The following is a 20,138-nucleotide window of genomic DNA, read 5'->3' as shown; positions in this document are numbered from 1 at the left end:
TTGGTTTGTATTTCACTTTGAAGTTTTCAATTTCTCTCTCAGATCTGAAGAAGAGTCAGTGTGTTCAAAATCTGTTCTGCTTTGTCGGTTTTGCCAGCTGGTTCAATAAGAGGCATATTGCTTCTACCAACCTTTCTTAGCCTGTCCATTTACATCGTTATGACTACAATGCTGCAGTTAGATTAGGATGAGATGTGTCCTAGAAGCATCTACTTCTTCACTGATTAGAGAGGGAATCCATGAGAGTAATTCAGCTGTGTGTACTTTGAAGACTTCTGCCATAGAGTGAGTCACATCTCAGCAATGCCTATTTGTCTTTGTTGACTATGAAACCAACTTCAAACTACTAGCTCATATGTAGGCTTTTAAACTGTGGATGTCTACACTGAGGCAGATAAATCCAATCATGATCTTTTAGGTAAAGAGGTTCGGTTAACACTAGGATGACTATTGCCTGTAGAACTCTACCAGTGACCCAATGGAGCCTATCCATAGGTCGCAAATGCAAATTTACGGTAGTTATACTGTGCTGAAATGGCATTACATATACGCCTGCACATACACAAAGAATGATTGAGTTCAAGGTCTTTGGGAAATATATAAGCTCCAAGTCAACTGGGAAGGAAATTGAAGAAAAATAGTATATTATTAGAGTTTTTTTTTGTGTCAAGCTAGCTATCACAAAGGGTTGATTATACTCTTAATGACTATTTCCCCAGAGAAACCTCAAACAAAATAATCCATTATGTTACAATTATATTGCAGGCTATAACTGCAAGTTGAAAATACACATGCAGTGGTTTTATTGTTGGGTGGTTTTCACACGATCTGTCTTGGTTTGATAAGTGATGTATTTCTCTGACCAAGGTAAATACAGAATCTCAACACAAACTAACTCCTTGTTTTATTCTAGTTGGATAGTATTAGGAACATTCTAAGGATAAAGCAGATAAAGTAGTGTGAAAATGTCCCTTCACCTTGAGAATACTGATATTTGCCTTTTTTTTGTTGTTACCTGAAAAAAAAATCTTGAATACATATAATGAATTTATTTAAATTTCTCAGACCAAAGTAATTTAGCATTTGCTGACATTTAATTCTGTCAAGTTCTCACCATTAGGCAAAATAATTTTCAATGTAACTTTTGACATCAGTCTGCCTGCAGTTTCTTTGTTTGATTTTCTTTTTTAGTGTTAATCAAATAAAAGATTTAAAATATCTCAGTTAGTATTGGAGTATATGTCTCTTTGTCATGTAAAATATCAGAGAGCTTCTGTATCTGGTCTACCTAACAAAAAAGAGAAACCACGGCTACTTCCTTTTTCTTAAAAGCGTACAACTTTGGAGTGACATGAGGGAAGGGGAGAGGAAGTTTGCTTTTCTTACAGGGGTGGGAAGAGGTTAGGAAATTTCGTGTGAAGGACCAGTAGTAAGCCATGATGTTAAGAAACTGAAAAAATGTAAGCACTCTTTTTTTCTGCAGCGCACCAGACGTATGCCAACTTGTCCATTTCCTCTGCTTAGCTACTGCTTGATATGATATGGTGGATGAGGTTGTAGGTTATGGTATGACTACCAAAAAACAATTTAGATGCATTTCATGTTGCCAGCCCCAAATCATCCATTTTAACAATGTGAAATTAACTGCAGTATCTTTCCTTGGTGAGTTTTTAGAGCCTAAAACACTGTGAATCTCGTGTATTTGTGGGAAGTAGCCCTTTCACCTCATTTACAGTGTTCAAGTTAGTATATAATGAGATCATCTTATCTTCACTGAATAAACAAAGTTGGCTTATCTAGACCTTAAACACCAGAAGTTCACTACATCCATGACCAAAAAAAATGGCGCAAGAAACTTCGTCAAAACTCTTTTTTTTTAAATGACACATAACAAGTTCTGCATGTGAACCAGCTAAAGAGGAAGTTCTTTGGAAATATTTGACATTAAGATGGGTATATGACACTAAACCAGACTGAATCATAAGACCTATTTTAACTATAAAAGTCTCCTCTTTAGGTTTATTGGAAATATGCAAATAGATAGCTCTTCCTCACTAGATGAAACTTCTTGAAAATTTGTTAACACTGAGCACAGAGTTTAAAATTTCTTATGCTTTTAATATCTTTACAATTGGAGTAGAAAATCAAGGGAGAGGGGAACGGAGTGACATTGAAATAACAGCAAATCTAAAGGTAATAAGACAGATTTAGACTGCGTACACATAGTGCTTTTCACAGCCGAGTCCGTCCTTCTGTTTATACTTACGAAGAATTGCAGTCTCACGTGATTGTTCTGCAGAAGTATTAGCCCACAGTAAGTTTCTTGGCAGCTATTTGTAGAAGATATACAGATAAACAGATGAGTCTTGTTCCTTCACCAGGTGCTTTTTATCTCAGATTTTACCCTGAACATTATATTGTCAGACTGCTTGACTTTCTGCTCTGTGAGCACAGAAGTTCACGTTTGGGTTATGCAATGAATTTCTGGCTAAGGCAGTTCAAGGAGGGGCCAAGAGGTTAGCGTGCTGCTGGGGAGCAGCAGAGGGAGAGAAGACAGCCCTCTGCAGCAGGTGCATTGGGTAGAGACCAGCCACAGTACTCCAGTGAGCTCAGTAAAGCTGGGAAGGGAGGGGCGTGTGGCTTGCAGGCTTAGTGCTGCAGTTTGACCATTCTCCATTTTAGAGGTGTCCCTAAACTTTAGCCTTATAAAGCCTTTTCTTCTGATTAAATGCTCTTGAATGACTGGCTGCCTCTACTTAGAGAAATACAAGAATGCTTTTACTGGTACAACTGCTAGCTGCTGCTTGCAGTACGCTTCCCCTTCTGAGACAAACAAGTCCCAAAGTACTGGCACTGCTGCTGCTATCCTATTTGCTGGTTGATAAGAGAATAATTCTGTTTGTGGTTAACGTGTTCAGACACGTGTCAAGATTTGTCATACGTTCAGGGAGATACAGATTTTCCTATCACCACTTGCTTTTTTTTGTTCTTGTGACTTTCTGAACTCTTTGAAGATTTACTGTGCCCTGAAAACATCAGACCGTAGCAAAGGGCTGTAGGTGATAAGAGTGGGCAGAGATCAGCAGCTGGGAGGAACATCTGGCAGAGGTGAGAGAATGCTGGTGTGATGTTGGACAGAGTATTTTGCATGGCAGCTCTCTTTCTCTCCCCTGCCTTTCCCAGAAGGTTATACCTGTGCAACCAGGGATGCAAAACTGCAGGGACCAAAGTGGGAGCCTTGGTCTGTAGCCTAATGGTAAAGTTAGAGGAAGGAAGGTAATTTGCAGGTTGTGGTGCTGCTTGTGCCTTTTTCATCCGAGAAATCATGAGATTAAATTCTACAGAATATTTTCAGCCAGGTTCAGTACTTCTTACTCCCCAAAAAGTGACTTTCCTGGTAGCCATACAATCTAGGTTTTCTTGAGTGAGGAGCCTCTATGTGCTAACTCTCTTGGGACCAGGTGGTTGCCTCCTGGGACACTTACTTGCTGGGTAGGTACATAGAGTACTACATGCCAAGAGTAGATAAATCACAGAAATGATACAGATACTGATCCACTTACTTATTCTTTGGTGAGTATACTTCTGTCTCAGTTTCCAGTTGACATGCACAAGATTTGGTCACGGGCTTACAGTCCTCTGGAACATTTTCACTAGAGCTGAGGAAAGAAATTCTGAGGTCATCAAGAAGCTTATGTTCCAGTGCCCTGTCATTCCTGAAGTCCCGCCAGGACATTTCTTCAAATACAGAACATTTTTGTTAAAGGCAACCTTCACTGAGATGCCAGAGATGGTGGCCTTCCTCTCATCCCATCCCATTTACCTCCTTCTGCACAAGAAGATAAGGGGTTAAGAATAGTCTAAGCTTGTTCTTTCTCATTTTAGAACTGTAGCCTGGTTTTGGTGCTCTATATAACCCCAAGACCAGTCATAAACGATGATAGAATAAAAAGAAAGCGTTTCCCAAAGCAGAACTCTAATGTATTGCTCTAAAAGTTATCATCTCAGTGGATAATTAACAACAGCCTTGTAAATAATCTGAAAAATAGCCCCCTCTCAGAGATTATTACCTTTTCCTAAACCATCACCATTTGTATTCACAGCAATGAAATGCTTCTGTATGTTTATACAAGTATCAGTGAGATAAAAGTACATATCCAAAAAAAAAAAAAGCCCAGATTTAGAGGTTCTACAATGATTTTCAAGTAATTGCATTAATTGGGTCTGTCTCATTTACGCATTTTTGCGGGTTAATATCCCTTACTGTTCATTTCACTCTGCTGTCATAGCATAATTCTTGTGGCATAGCAGCTGATAAATAGTCACAAATACTGAGGCGTAGCATAAACCAAAATGATAGTTTGCACAAGAAGTTTGGCCTTCATGCTGTACCACTCTCAGCTCCGGAGCTTCATGATGGGATTAAAAATGGTGCTCGCGTGATGACTGTAGATCATCCTGAGACACATGGATTTCTGTTGCTCCTTCTGAATCTGGAATGAAATCAAGTCCCAAGGCACGCATAAGTATGAACACAGGGAATGTGTTTTGTTTTTTTTTTTTTTTCTTACAGGCAGGAGAAGGGCACCACAAAGACCGTCTTTTTTAATTTTTAAATTTTCTTTCATGACATTTTTTTCTCTTAGAAGTTAGGTTGCAGTATGCCTGTGTATGCTCTTAGATTTAACTTTAAATCAGCTGTTTTGCTTTTGCCTTTGTTAGAAGGTGAGACTTGGGGGTGGCAGCAGAAGCCATAAGGAGGGGTGATTTTTGCTAAGGAACATTTACAGTGCTTCAAGCATCCTCAAGGGCAACCTTAATCTCCTCAGGTCAGCATGCAGCATATCCTGACCAGTGCCTTTACTAGAAATCAAAATTTTATTTGAATTTCTTAACCTGGTTGAGAAATGGTCGCTTAGTTATGGTTCCAATTCTGAAACAAACAAAAAACCCCAAACAACTTTCTGAGTCACAGGCAATGCAGTGCACAGATTTTAAAAGGTAAGTCTGCAGTGGTGAGGAAGTTGGAGGTAAAGAAATCCCCTGTTCTTGATTCTTCACTGAGGGCTCTGGGTGAATACAATAAAATGTTATTTACAAAATAGAAAGACCATCTGCTATCTCTGCAGCTAAATTCAAAGTAAGCTTGCTGTATTTAAAGGCTTTATTTTTCATTTTTGCTTTTAGATTTCTGGGATTTGCTACAATAGCAGTATATTAAAAGTTCATCGAATTCTTTGTGTACCCAGCTGGGTAGCAAAGCTATTTTCCTGGACTCTTGAACCAATCTTCTCATCTGCGGAACCAACGAATGAGATTCGAGTGGGAATGGGAGCAACAGTTGACATCCAGAGGCAGCAGAGAATGGAGCTACTGGATCGTCAGATCATGATGTCTCAGGTTGCCCAAATGAGGCGGCAAAGGCAGCAGCAGGTATTGATATACATACACTCTGTAAGGATTATCTTAAGTGAACATAATGGGAAACATTCATTTTCAGTTATTTTATATATATATATGTATGTATTTGATTCCTTTTTGATATATTCTTCTCAATTGGTCCTTCACACACTGTCTTACTGCTAATGGTCATTTAGGTGTTTACATAGTTCTGGATGTTAAAACTGCTTCACAAGGTCTAAGCCACTGTCAGACAATCCTGTGAGGATACCAGTACTTCTGGCATTCTGTGATGCTGAAATGATGCTGAATGGTAAAGTGCTTTCTTCTCCGTGGTCTTTAGGAAGAGCCATTGTTGAAAGTTAGGAAATCATAACACTTCTGACTGTTCTGAGAGTTTGTATTGCTAGCATCCTGTTCAGAGGGATTGAAAATTGTCTACATGACTTCTTTAATTGCAAGTGTACTTGGAATACAGCCTGCTTCTGTAAGAAAGTTCAGAAATTCAATTCTCTAGCTATCTTACAGAGGTCGACCACAGGGACTTTCTCGTTGCTGCAGTTAATGCTCTTGTTTTATTTCCTTACTTAACAGAATAGCAGAGCCTTTTTATTTTCTGTTTTAGTCAAGGCAGCAAAGGAGATGTTCACATACTTTGTGTTGTAGGGCGGCAAGACAGTGCTGAGAGCATCTCAGTTCACTTTTCCTATACCTCCCCGTACCTTTATCAAACCTAGCAGACAACATGGGCCTCGCATTGCTCTATGTAAGCATAAATTGCTCCTAATTTTATTACAGCCTAACACTTTGAGGTCTTAACTGAGTTTCCTCTGCCCGAAATGCAGCTCTGTACTGATACAAAAGTCCTCATTATGTTTGTGGTAATGCAGTGTCAATAGATACAGCCATGTTACAATGAATATGTTGACAGAATTAGAGACGTGACGGCATAAAGCTTTATCTTTGGCCAACAACTAGAGTATGAATCTTTGTTTCCAGTCCGTGGAATTCTGTTTTCTTTAATTTCTTAACACGTTAATCTGGTCAAATTGTTCCTCAGGTGGAAAGATACTGATCTACTTCTCTCAGTTCACACCAGAACAGTTATCAGTTTAAACAGAAGAACGAGCTAGAAATCATACAGTTCTGGAATATCGCTCTTGTATTAGGAAACTCGTTGAAAGTGGCTGTTGGGCCACAAGCTGCTGTGAAGACGGCAGCTAAGTTTCTTCAAAGAAGAAGAGGAAGAAATTACCAGTTGTTACAGACAATCTTTTAATACAATTTAATTGCAAAACGTAGTAGATAAGATCAGAATGGTAAATGTTTTTTGAGTCGTTAACATTTTCTTCTCATCATCTCCTTTCCTTGGGTTATAAACAGCGAAGGTAGCAAAATGTCTTTTCATACTTGACTTCAGAGGTTTTTTCTAAAAGGTGGAGGGGTTTAAATAAAATCAATGAACATGTTTTGAACAGCAGTGACTCTCTTCAACTTAACAGTCTGCTGAAACTCTTTCAAGTTACCTTCATGGTTGGCCTTTAACTTTAGTATAGCGTTCAGTTTTCCAATAGTGCTAGACAGTGAAACTAGTGAGCCGAAAGCAATGGATTCAATGTGTGAACATTTCAGAAAGTTTCTTCAGAAAAAAAAAAAAGTGTTAAGAAAGCTTTTACTAAGCTTATGACTCAGAGAATTTACGGGATATCAACTAAATCATTAAAAGTGTCATTCACAGCTGTTGAGATGTAGGGGTAAAAAATGAAAAACTGGTTAACTTCAATCTCCAAGTAATATTTAAAAAATCAAAAAGAGTTGAACACTTGAGAATAATTTTCCAGATAGCTGTACTTGTGCACTTCTTTTGTCTCCAGAGGCTTGGAAAGGTATAATTTGAAGGCAGCGGAGCTGAACAGATCACAGTACAGATGGAATTTAAAGGATAATTTTACCCATGGGAGTGAGGCTGGTAAAGAGTGCAGATCAGTTTCTTTGGGAGTTAAATAATGAAAGCTGTAAAGTATACTGGTCAGGTTATCAAATGCAGTTTTGGGTTATATTTTAGGACAATGATGTGCATATTTTGGCATCTCAGTATACTCTCCATAGGTAATATGGCATAGGTGAGATAAATTAACATTTTCTCTCCTGCTTTCCGTGTTGTCTGGCAAAAGAAAAGGACTTAAACTTTCCCCTGCACACCATCATGCAACTGTTTTGTCTAGTTGCCCTTTGGGAAGGCACTCTGCACATTCCTCCCTTTCCTTTACTCTTTCTGTTTATCTGTTTGAGAAGAGATAAATCAGTTTTCCTGCATATCAGTAGCATATGGAAGAACACAAGAAAATGATGTGTGGTTTTAGCAGTGCTCCATTGACCTGCAGAATGGGGCAAACTCTCTTCTGGTCTTAAAGAGGGACCTTTCTTAAATAGATACTTTTTGTCTTAAGCTTACTCTTCAAGTCTTTAGAAGAAGTTCTGAAGAGCCTGACAAGATAAGACAAAAAGAGGAAAAGCTTAAAAATAAAAAAGGCAGAGAAACCAATGGGGAAAAAAAACTTTCACATAAGTTGTTTTTACTATAGCTCTAAGATACTAAAATGTAAATAATTCTTGTTCTTCTGCTGTTCTCTGAGCTCTTTTATCCAAGCCAGAATTTACTTTGGATGTTTTCTACCTGGGGAAACAAAAAACAGATTCTTAGAGCTCAAATTCTTTGAGCTGTACCTTCCCTAGTCTTTCTCTTGCAGAAAAGTTCTGGTCTGGAGGAGTCTGAAGCAGAGATGTGTGTGTGACAGCTGGGCTGCCAGCACTCCTAACTTCAAGGAGCAGGCTGAGTGAGTGGCAGAACCTGAAGATAAAAACCACTGGCTTCACTACCTGATGTCCCTCATTTTATTTAGCCCAGAAATGTGCAGCGGTACTGTGTCTGAATGTGTTGTTAGAAACTGAAAAGTTATCTTACGTTGCTAGTTTCTCAGGGGAGTGTGGTTACACGATGACTGATTTTTCTCTTGCTTTCTAGTTGCTATGGATACAGTCCTTAACCAGATGGGCTTGAGCATATTGAAAACTTTCTGTTCTTTTTTTCTTTCAACGGATAATCCTGAGAGATGATGAATTTGTCACAAATGGAGAATTACTGAACGTTCCTCCATCCACCTTTCGAGGCAGTGAATATACACATGCCATGTGTATTGATATCCTTAAAAAATACCAGCTTGCTATTTTGTAACTACTTTTTAAGCTTTAGTTTCTTAATTCTTTTCTTTCCCACTCTTTTGTCAGTTCTGTTTTCTCATTTAAATAATTTATCCTCTCGTTTTCCTTTTTTTCCTGCAAACCTGATACCTCTCTTCATATCATTTTCACATTTTCATTTCCCCCTACGTCATATTCCTCCCAAATTTTCATCTCTTCCCCTTTATCTCCATCGTTTGCCATACTTTGTGTTTGCCCCTTTGCAACACTCTTCTTTGCTGTGGAGGAGGTTCTCACCCATCATGTCGTACCCATCGGTTGTCATTTGCGATGCATCTTGAAGGGGTAGATGCCGCTCGCCTTTCCCTCGCTCAGGACAGGATGTAGTCAATGTCTTTGGCACTATTTTATCCTTCCAATACTGTAAGAAGCATTTGAACTATAGTGTAATAAACAGCAGCTATTAGGTGTTTACATAGTTTTGTATGTTAGAACTGCTTCACAAGATCTAAGCAAACGTCCGACAATCCTCTAATTCTCCCGACTTTTCTATTTCTTAATCTGTTTCATTTCCCAGCATTTTTCTGAAGTTTATCTTTCTGTAACCCAGATGAAAGGCCTGGTGGGAAAGGGGAAGAAACTGCTGCATCTGTGCACCAGGGTGCTAGCAGGGAGTCAACTTGACTTTCACTTCCCACTGAGAAACTCGGAGGGAGGCTGGCAGATAACCAGGCTGCAAATAGATGAGGGAGGAGTCCGTGCCTAGGTGTTACTGGCAGCACTGTTGGTGCTAAAGACAGGTGTAGGGGATACAAGGTGGTCAGCACCTTCTGCTGGCAATTAAGTGCCACTTCTTTGAGTGCTCACCCCTGTGCCCGTTCTGTGTGTGGGGAGGGTGGGAGGAATGAACCCTAGTCCCTTCGCCTTGAAAAAATGCTTTCTGTATCCATAGGACATTTGTTCCTTCATTCATCCTGAGCATGTTAAACACACTGTGTTGCCTGCTTCTTGGTTTCTCTTAACTTTCTTGGCTCAGAAAAGAGCTTCCCCAGGGTGCCCCAGGCTGTGTGATAAGCCTACAGCCATATATGAAAAGCTTTTCTGCCCCTTCCTCCACTTTTAAGCTTTTTTTGTTCTTTTTCCTCCTTTTTGTTTCTCAGTTCCAACTGCTGTTACTTTGCAGTGAGACCAGAGAGCCCTTTGATTCATATCACAAGGCATCTCTATGTGAGATTCTTCTGCTTGCAAAGACCAGACTTCTTCTGTAACAATGTGGCTTCCCCTCATTGTTCGTTCTCTAGATGTCTTCCTCCTGGGACACTGGAGGGATGATCTGTGGGGAGCTGCACTGAGTGTCTTTATTGTTACGGGGCGTCTCATATCCTGAGAACTGTGCGACTTTCTTATTTTGTGACCTAAGGACTGTGAGGCTGTGTTGCTGATTTACCTTTCGGTTATTTTAAGTGGAAGACTCCATGCTTGGAAAACAGAATTTAATGGAGCAAAGACTCCTAGGACAAGAATTACTCCTCAGGATGTTGTCCTTATTCAGAATGTTAGAAAACAATCCCTCAGTAGATGTGCTGACAGACAGAAATGCCTTCTCAGAGAACTCTAAGAACCAGATCTGACCGTAGTCCTTAGTTGTCACGCTGGTGCTGCGAGATACCATTTTGGCAAAGTCTTCTCAAATAACTTCAGAAGTTTGAGTACCAAAATGTTTCAGGAGACCTCCTGTGACTTTTGCACACCGCCAGGGCCCTGTAAATTCTCACTCTCACTCTCACAGACGAAACTTTGGATGGAAAGAGCTTGCTCATACTGACCCACAGATGTATGTATCACTCCAAGGAAAGAATCTGCCAGACCAGTTTACCTGAATAAATGGGTGAGATTTTCAGCCCAGTGGTATGCAAAGTCTTTTTCTCTAATTAGGTTTTCATTCCAGCTACTATGACTACTCTGGGGTTTTGTGACATAACTCAATAGAAACTGTCTTTTTCAATGTTGCAATAAACTTCAAAGACAACTGTAGGTAGGGTACCCATAGGATAAAAAAGTTACTTGAGCTCATATCCCTGAGATACGTGCCTACAGAGTTGGCATCATGTTTTAAAGAATTTTCTTAACTAGTAGGTGATTTATGGGTTTATTCCAGCCCATGAATGAAGCATATATGCTGCAGCAATAATCATTGTGGCTAAATTTAACTGAGCATTTAACTCATTATTGAGTAACATTGTTGCAGCAGTTGATAACCCACTACTGTATGGGTATTTCTAAATATCCTTTTTTTTTTTTAATGGATAACTTGTTCGTGGATTCTAGATGTGAAACCATTTAAAATGTTGAATTTCCCATGTGCTTATCCAGGTAACGAGTTTATGACTATTTCCTCTACAGACCCACTTCATTTTTCTATCTTTTTCACGGAGATCAGGAATTCCACAAGTTGACAGACACCAGCAGTTCTTCTGGATAAGCTGAATATACGTCATTAACAGCAAGTTGTCACAGTCACAAGGCTATCTGAGACTCCTAGTCCTCAGTAGCACCTCTGCTCACACACTGAACTATCATTTCTTTTCTTGGACTGGAATTACACAGTTCTTCTTCTGTCTGACTGGTCATTTGAGCTGTTGTCTTTAGTCTTTGGGCTGAGATTCTAAAGCTTTTTCTGTTACCCTTCCTCTGCACTGAGAGGGTTTTGTTTGGAAACTGTTTCTTCTTCCTAGTGTCATTTTTCGTGTCATGTAATAGACAAGAAGCATGTCATTCAGCTCGTACGTGACCCTTAGCAGTGTTCAGGTTTTCTGATTGGAACTCTGATAGCAGCATGTAGAAGCTGTAGGCCCGTGTTACCGACTGTTTGTTGAAGCCTAAGAGCACAGTATATGCGTGGGTTTTGCCAAGCAGTATTGCCAGTGTGCCTCCCTGAATGTTGATGTTGGATGTCAGCAAATGGCAGCCCTTCCTATTTGCAGCCTAAGACAGAACCTCAATCTTTGCTCCCCAAAAAAGGATGATTTTTTTTTCCTGCATAATCATAGTCGGGCCCGTTATGTACTCTAGTATTCGTTTATGCTGAGTATATTGGAGAATTTGGTTTTGAGTTTTCTTCGTGTCTAGCATTTGTTAGCTCAGCTTCTCAAATCAAAACAATTTTGAAACTCTGATTTCTCACTTCTGTTTTGACCACTACTTATTCATGTTTGAAAAGGCTTGTGCACAGGAAGTATATGAGAGACTATCTGTCTATACATCATGCTTCACATGTCACCAGTTAGCATCCAGAGGGCCTTATAGGAAGGATTAGAACTGCTTCTGCTTTGTCTGAAGTGTCTAAAATAGAGTAACAGGTTGTTTCCTTAAGTCCAGATGTGGTGTTGATACTGATGGACGTACCTTCAGCATTTGTTCGGCACACTGGTCCCCCACATCCTGGTTATCTCACTCAGCGAGCATTGAATGCTCAACGTAAGAGCATCTCCAAATCATTCCATCCCTGTAAAATTGGGGTGGTGATGATGACTGACAGCTGGTGTAGCCGTGACCAGTTTGTATGAAGAGCAGCTGACACCAGCAAGCAAGAGCGAAGCCAGAAAGTCTGCACATGGAAGTTCTTTGAAAAAGTGCCTGAAGCCTTGTCTCTCCTGCCTAGGAAAGATCTAAATTCCCATTTATTAGTGCAGACAAAGTCTGAGAATCCAGCTCAACACTTGCTTGATGTTGGATGAACGAGTAACATCAGTTCTCAAAAACGCCAGCTTTCAGTTTCTGGTGGATATGAAATATCTTTCTTTCTTCTTGCCACAGTGATCCATCACTTGCCAGCTGAACTGCTGCATCACAGCAGTACTGAAAAGTGAATGCCACAGTGGTGCACAGTTTGGTGCAGCATAGGTATTTAACCTCACTGTAAGGCTGAACAAGGCTGAACACAGAGCAGTCTTGCCCCTGTCAGTGTTCTGAGCCAACCGGCGGGTTTGGGGAGCACCTCCGTAGCTTTTCAGTTACTGCCAGCCAGTTGTGTGTCTGAGTCATACAATGGCACCCCTTCCTGTTGAGTAGGGCAAGCAGTCTACAAGGCCAAGTGCCTGTGCGTGCATGAGCGCACTAGGAAGCGTTCAAAACTCTCTACACCTCCCCTGAACGCAGCAGCAGCAGCAGCCATTCCCACCTTGCCTCCCAAGGTGCAGACGTGCCTGCCACTTGGCGTTTCTGGCTTCTGCTACTACCACTACAGCACATGGTGCCTGTGCTGAAGGCCCTGCCATTGTTTCTCAGGCAGCTTCAGGGGCCAGATTAAGGTGTTCCTCCTAGATTTCAAAGGAAATCGCTGATCAGGCTTCAGAAAAGCCCACATGTGGATTTGTGAACTTCTGTGACACACGAGCTCCTCTGGGAGAATGCAGACATCAAAGTTCAGGATGCAGCAAATAAGAGTTGGAGACAGAGCCTCTTGGCTAAAGAGACTTGTCTGCAGCATAAATATCCAGAGAAAAGTGAAATATGTTTAGAAATTACTGGACTACTTTCCTTGGTGAAAAATTCTTCCCATCGTTATGGGTGATGCACACAACGCTAGTTTGGTTACATTTCTACCCCCTTTCTAAAAAGGAAGTTATTAAAGCCTTAAAAAAAAGAAGTTGCAGATGAAATAATCCCACAGAAGAGTGTTGACCTCAGAAAAAGAGATGGACTAGGCAAAGCCCACTGGAAATGTCACCTTTGCCACCGATCTTTCTTACACAACATTCAAATACTGAGGCAGCAGATTGCAGTGTGTCATTCACAGCCACACTTTCTTTATTTATTTTATTGGTACGCATACTTTGGAGTCAGTAATTGTAACAAAATATATACGTATCTGAAAAGCAAATCAGAGTTTTTTGTTTTTGGTACTTTATATATTTTTTTAAATGAAATCTTGTATGTAAGAAGACAAAATTTATACCAAGTGCCAAGTAATGGTGCCTATGCAGAGTAGCAAACTCTAAAAACGTTACTTTAAAAGATGAAATGCAAAGCAATTTCCTTTTTTTTTTTTTTTTCTTTCGCTGTGGTTGTTGTGTTAAGAAAAGGTGAACAGGACAGATATCAGGAGGTGTTTCCTGTTTGTGCAAACAGATGGCGAGTTGGCATTAACCATATACGTGAGATAACATTATCACAATATCTTAACCACATGCATCACTTTCAAGAGGACTTTTATAAAGCATTTTCTTTCAATTCTGATGGAATAAATCTAATTGAAATAGACTCACGTGGTAGCCACTTCAGTGGATGCTTGTTAGTTGTCCATAATGCGTTTTTATTTGTCAAGTTTTGGCTAAGAAGTATTTTACAGAGTGTGTCATGGCAGGTACGTATATGGGAAACGGGGAGAGCTGCCTTTTCTAAGAGAGTAAGGAGATCACGTGAAAAAAATGGTGCAGCTCGGATTTAGGCAAGCTATACAATCAGAGACATTTGCTAGTTCTTAGACTGGTATGAATATATCTTCCTTTACAAGGAAAGGAGTATCCTCCTTTCTTGTAAACAGCATTGTCCCAGGCACCACTAAAAAAAAAAATCAAGGATGTGATCTAACAAGGCATAACGTCAGTACGTAAAGCAGTGGCAGCTATCCAAGAATAATAAGAATAATTCATCAATATGGTATTTCCTCGTAATATTTTCTGTGGTGGAGAGCTGCCATTTTTGCATTCCCTTAATCTAATCCTTTCCTAAATCTCATCCTTTGGTCATCTGAAGCTCGCAACTGATTTGTCATTTTCCTGTAACAGAAGTTCCAACATCATCAGTGTTTTCCTCATCTCCTTCTAGTAGGGATTTGTCAGAGATCGATGAAATGGGCTCCTTGGTACGTTTGTCTCCAGTCAGACAGTAACAAAGAATTTGCCATCAACCAATTCACTCATTCTTTGTACTGCTAACATCAAAAGAAGCTGCAATTTTCTTTAGTTAAAAAATAAAACCTTAGGAGGAAGGGCGCAGGAAAGGCTTATAGGATTTTCCTTAAGTGTGTCCAACAACCTTCTCTTCAGCTAATTAATGGAGCACTCTTTTTGTCAAGAGTTTTTCCTGATGATGCAAGGAAGGTTTTGTTGCAGGCAGAAATAAGGGCCCAGTCACCAACTTGTACAAACTATTTGTATGAATGATGGTTTGTAGAGTGATTCTTTCAGTGGTTGGTTGTCTCTGTCTCTAGTAGGGAAGCAGAAGTCAGGACTTCTGAAATGCAGTTTCTGATTAATGTCGTGAAATTGAGTTTGATGATTGACAACGAGACTAGAAATTCTTCATAGCATCCCACTGCAGGGACTGCACCGTGCCCAAGCTGATGGGAACCTTCTGCCTCTTGATGGCAGTAAGCTTGGTGCTGTTTTAACGCCGTGAGAAGAGGCCTCCTCTCATCCTGCAGAACAAATGAGACAAAGGAAAAGTTAAATATGCAAAAAAAAATATTCTTCTGCTATAGTGAATCTTACTGCATTGACAAAATTGGACATAGAAGATTCGGACTAAGAAAGCAGAGCACAACAAGAAACCTTACCTTTGTGCGGGTAGCGTGATGAGTGGTTCCTGTCTGCCCGGAGCACTGACTGGGGGAAGGAGCTGGTGTATCTCATCATGAACCCGAGTGCACCGACGAGCTCCCCAGGGGGATACATCTGCCTGTGCTGAGGGCCAGCTCTGACACGGTACAGCTCTTAACCTTGGAGCAGACTTGTGAGAAAGAGCTGTGGTTAGAAATGTCTGTGAGAAGCCTTGCTGGGGCCTCGCCCACCTCAACTGGGAGCTGCTTTTGAATTCAGGTCCTTCCCCTTGGTCTTTGCTCTGTGCCAAGCCACACATCTCCCCACCAGGTCCTCACCCCATGGATTTGACTTTCACACATGATCTTAGACATGCCTCATCGCTGCAGGTTTGCCTGGCAGGCCAGACTTCTGGCTGACCGTGGCTGCTGTCACTGGGCCTGCTCTGCTCGTCGTGCTTGAGTACTCTGCTTGCATGCTGTCACCTGGGCTGAATAGTAAACACTCAACTATTTGGTATTAAACTTAATTATTTTCATAGTTAAACAGACAAACGTGAATCACAGAACTGCCTGGCTTTCATTAAATGGATTAGGCTGACAGACACTTGTCACGAAGGTGCTGCTCAGGAAAGGAGCTAACATCCTGGGCCCTCGATCACCCTCACTGCTTAATTTTTAGCTCCTTTCCTGCCTCAGTGGTGGACCGCTCCAGATAGCTCTCTTATCTGAGACGGGGTGCCTGTGGGGGCTGAGGAGATGCGTGGTCAGCTGTGCAGTGTGGTACTGATGCCAGGATTCACTACTGATGTAGCTGTAGAGGCTTTTTTCAACTCTAGTGTAAAGTGCATACGTGTTTGCTGATCACCAGTAGGGACTCTCAGGTGTTTTAGAAGCATTGCTTAAATAAATTCATCAGATTGGTTATCTTCATGTGAAATCTTCCTGATGTTTCTCAGAATAAGTGTCTTAGTGTGGTCAAAAACTCCAGAATTTATCATCAAATTGTGAAGGGGGAGTCTGAAGAATAATTTCTGTAAGGCAACGTAGACTATTGGTCTGGAAATCTTTGCACATTTTGAACTGGAATTTGAGAGTTCTAGTTAACTTAAAACATTTTTTGATGTTCGCTTTGGGTCAAATTAAAAATCACAGATCTTACACAGATCTTACTGTATTTCTGTTGTGATAGTTAAGGTTGTCTGAAAATCACCATGCACACTGGAAATCCATAGCTTTGATCTTCACTTTCTATGGATCTGAGACAGTAGCAGTGCTTCCTAATGTTTTCTTAACGTTACTCTTGGCCGTGGTACCAATTCCTGCTGCAGTTCCCTGAATCTCTGCTCTTTTACATTGTACAAGCCCATGATGTATTTAGAGGTAAGCCTACGAGGGGAAACAATTTCCCTGCAGTTAAGGATCAAGAATCTTAATGCACATGGCTCAGATGCACTCCGTGAATACACAGTTGAGAAGTAGACCATTCAGAGTAAGTTCATCCTGAACATCAGTGGTCACAAAGCATTAAGACTTTCAGCCTTCAGTGCTTGTATTTTGGATGTTCTTGGGTCGTTAATATAGGTAAGAGCTGCTGGGTTATGTTTGTCACAGTTTCCAAAGGTAACTGAAATATTCTGAGGACAACTGGAAAGGCTGTTCTCACAGCCATGTTGATCTATCTGTCGGGTCTGTTTGTTATCTCTGGGAAAGGGTTAGCAGGCTTTGCGTGGAACCGTTCTTAATGCGTCAGTCCGTATCTGCAGTTTATCAAGTTTTCCATTATAAGCCTTCAAAACTAAGTTACCTTATTAGGTAATCTGGATTTTGTATTGCAGGTAGTGCATTTTGTGCACATTAATTTAAAATGTAAGCTTAGGATAAAGAGGCAGACAGGTCTCTTTGTGATGTGGCAGCAGCAGCACGGGGCAGGGCGGATGCAAAACCCAACTGGAACAGGCAGCTCGGTAGTGAAGCTGAGAGCGCAGCTGGAAAGGCACGTTTATTTCAGTCTTCAGGTACACCAGCATACTGATAAATTAATACATTTACTGCAGATGTTACATTTCATATGCATTATTCTCTGTGAATTCTGGTGCTACAAAAAAAATGTGCCATGGTCCTGCTGGCATTTTTCAATTCAGCAATTTTGCTCAAATCACCCTTGGAAGCATTATTTTCTCTCCCTCTGGTCTTTCAAAAGAAGAAACGCAGGCAAAGCAGCCTAAGTTCATTGTTCTTGCTTAACTGTAGAGCTTAGTAGGCTTCCAGAAATTCAAGATTAATTAATTAAAACTCAACATAACTCTGAGCTAGGGGAAATTATAGATGGGGAAGTACAGGACATGTGATTTTCCAATACCACGGAGAAGTAGTGCATCAGTGTCAGTAGTAGGTCTGAGATCCCTCTCTGGGTTTCAACTACAAAATAATTCCCCTTTTAACTGTGGCTGTTTGGCTAAAGCAAGGTGTGAAATCCTTGAAGATAAAACCTCGTGACTTTTAAGCAGATGTGTTACACGGTATGCAAAGTAGAAAAGTAGATGGGTAATTGTTTTTTTAATCTCCAGATCACTAGTAGTGGAAACTATGGATTGAAGACTGGTTATGACTCCTAGCTATCACACATCTTCACAGGGAAAAAGGTGCTATAATGTAAGGGACTGGAACATTTTACAAGCGAGTGGGTCAAATCTAACGAGTCCCCAGATGCTTTTTCAAGTGTGCTATTGCACTGCCCCCTGTGGTGTCTGGGCTGGCTGGGTCTCCTTGGGAGAGAACGGAAGAAAGCAAAGGAAAGGGCAGGAACCCTAATTTTTTTATTTTTTTATTTTTTATTTTTTTTTTGTCTGGGATCAGGTTTTGCTGCTGATGATGATCTGATTGAGCAGAGAGCATTTAATGCCCTAAGAGTACATAAAGGCAGGAAGAGCCCTAGCTGAGCGAAGAAAAGAAAAAAACTCCCTTAAGAGGAAGGTCTTCTGAGAAACAACAGTACAGAACTAAAATAGAGCAACTAGAGGAAGGAAGTCCATGTCCTATATATACAGAAAGGGAGGGGGATCTTCTCCATAGTAACAGAGGGAGCCGGTGAGGAGGGAAAGGACAACACCAGCTGCATCGTAGAAAACAGAGAGAGATGGGGTTTGCTGCTCTTCTTCCCCACTCGCAGGTTCTGGTGTGATAGGAAATGCCTTCAAAGCTGTTAGTTTAAGCTCACGAAACGAAGATGGAGCATTCCTGGGCATTGATAAAGCTTGTAGTTTGTGTTCTAAACATCTTACCGTTACAGGGCTTGAAGCTTGGCTGCTAAAAGGAAGTTTCGCCTCTGTGATCGATGCCGTCCTTACGTTACTGCTGTGCATTGATGTTATTACTGGGTAGTTACACAATGCTTTGGCACTGGAATACAGCCAGGTTTTGCTGTGGTGTTTGATACACTGAAGTTAGGGAAGACTGCGAGTCTCTAACAGTAGTATTGATGTCACGGAAGTGATCACTGGCATTGAAAGTCTATCGTGGGTAGCCTGCGAGTTGGGCTTGTGATCAGCAGCATGTGTTCTGAGTTTCCTGATGTGGTTTTGTGGATGCAATGAAATGCATTTTTGCTTTCCCCCTTCTTCCTTCTTTCACTCCTTTCCCCATGCAAGGCACTCACAGGACCCTCTGTTGCATCTCTTGCCAGGCAAATCCCTCTTGGCAAAGAGAGCAGGGTCTTCGGCCTCAGAAACCCATCGCTGTAGTAAACCAAAGTGTTCGTGATGGATGTGAAACATGAATTATTAGCAAGAAATCAGACAATCCTTTCCTCCTTTTATTAGCACTCTTCCTGAGTTTACAGTGACTAGTTCCAGTAGCTAGTAAAGTAGTAATCAGCCCAGTGTTGACTTCACAAAAGACTGCAGCAGCTCTTGTTGTTTGAAATAAGCATTTTATGCAAATGTTTGCCTTTTGAATTGCATGAGGCGTATGATCTTTTTGTTTAAAAGTGTCTAGTTCTTTGAGAAAAGACTGACGGCAGCGTCTGGTTTCAGGGTGGGATGATTAACTGGAATAGACTGTTTCCTCCTTTACGTCATAGACAGAATGCGAATTATCAAGATCATCGTCCATCTGATCAAGACACACCTCCACCTACCGAGGTTTCTGAAGAGCAGGTAATTTATTATTATTATTATTATTTTATTAAAAGCGGTCAGGGATCACCTCTGATTTTTTATTGTCTGTCGACACGATTTCTTAATCGTTCTCTTCAGTAGCACAAACTAGAATATAAGGTAACAGTCACAACACAGGGACTTGTCATTACCTTTCAAACTAGAGTTGCAAATCAACTTGGGAATTTCTGCTTTTATGGGCAACTTTCCGTCTTTTGTATCTAAAGATCAGACAGTTTCACTTGTGGGGACTATTCAAATCTGATAAAATACACGTTCCGAAAAAAAAGGAAGAATGAACGACAAACAGATTTCACCATTTTCCCTGTAGGCACGCAGCTTTTCCTTCACTGAGGTCTCCAGCTTAATTTTCCAATTCAGTCATGCAGCTGTTTGGAAATAAAACAGGTTATGCCATCTGTGGACTGCAGCACACACTTGGTGTAAAACTCTGATGTTTCCGTACACGATACGGTTGACAGATTTCACATTCTCCACGGAGTGTGTGTCTTCTGCCTAGTGTAGATTTAGACTTTTGTCAATAGGTTTGGTTTGGTTTGGTGTGTGGTTTGGATTGCCTTGGTTTTGTTTTCTCAGAAGAGAGGATGATTTACTAGGAAACTGAAGAACTGAATATTAGGCTTGTTTCTCTGTTCAGGATTTATTGTGTGTGATCAAGTTCTCCAGTTTTTGGTCCATCTGCGGTTAACAGCATTGGCCTTTTTATAGTCTAAGGTCTCTGCTGTTCTTGAACAAGACTAGGTTTCAAGAGTGATTTTTTCTTTCCCTTTTTCCTATTTTAAGGAGATAAATCAACACTTGCTAGTGCCATGCTGTTA

The 20,138-nt window shown here is 40.7% G+C and overlaps 1 protein-coding gene across 1 annotated transcript in view; it reads left to right on the top strand.

The window, feature by feature from the left end:
• Positions 1-20,138, top strand: part of UBAC2 (UBA domain containing 2) — a 93,265-nt gene that overhangs the window by 69,551 nt on the left and 3,576 nt on the right. Inside the window, exons 6-7 of the mRNA XM_035318779.1 lie at positions 5,188-5,433; positions 19,177-19,299. Coding sequence (XP_035174670.1) covers positions 5,188-5,433; positions 19,177-19,299 — 369 coding nt within the window. The remainder of the gene's footprint in view (positions 1-5,187; positions 5,434-19,176; positions 19,300-20,138) is intronic.

This window comes from Oxyura jamaicensis, chromosome 1, assembly GCF_011077185.1.
Source record: "Oxyura jamaicensis isolate SHBP4307 breed ruddy duck chromosome 1, BPBGC_Ojam_1.0, whole genome shotgun sequence".
NCBI lineage: Eukaryota > Metazoa > Chordata > Aves > Anseriformes > Anatidae > Oxyura > Oxyura jamaicensis.
Note: the sequence above shows the minus strand (reverse complement) of the source record. Positions and strands in the feature narration are given on the sequence as shown.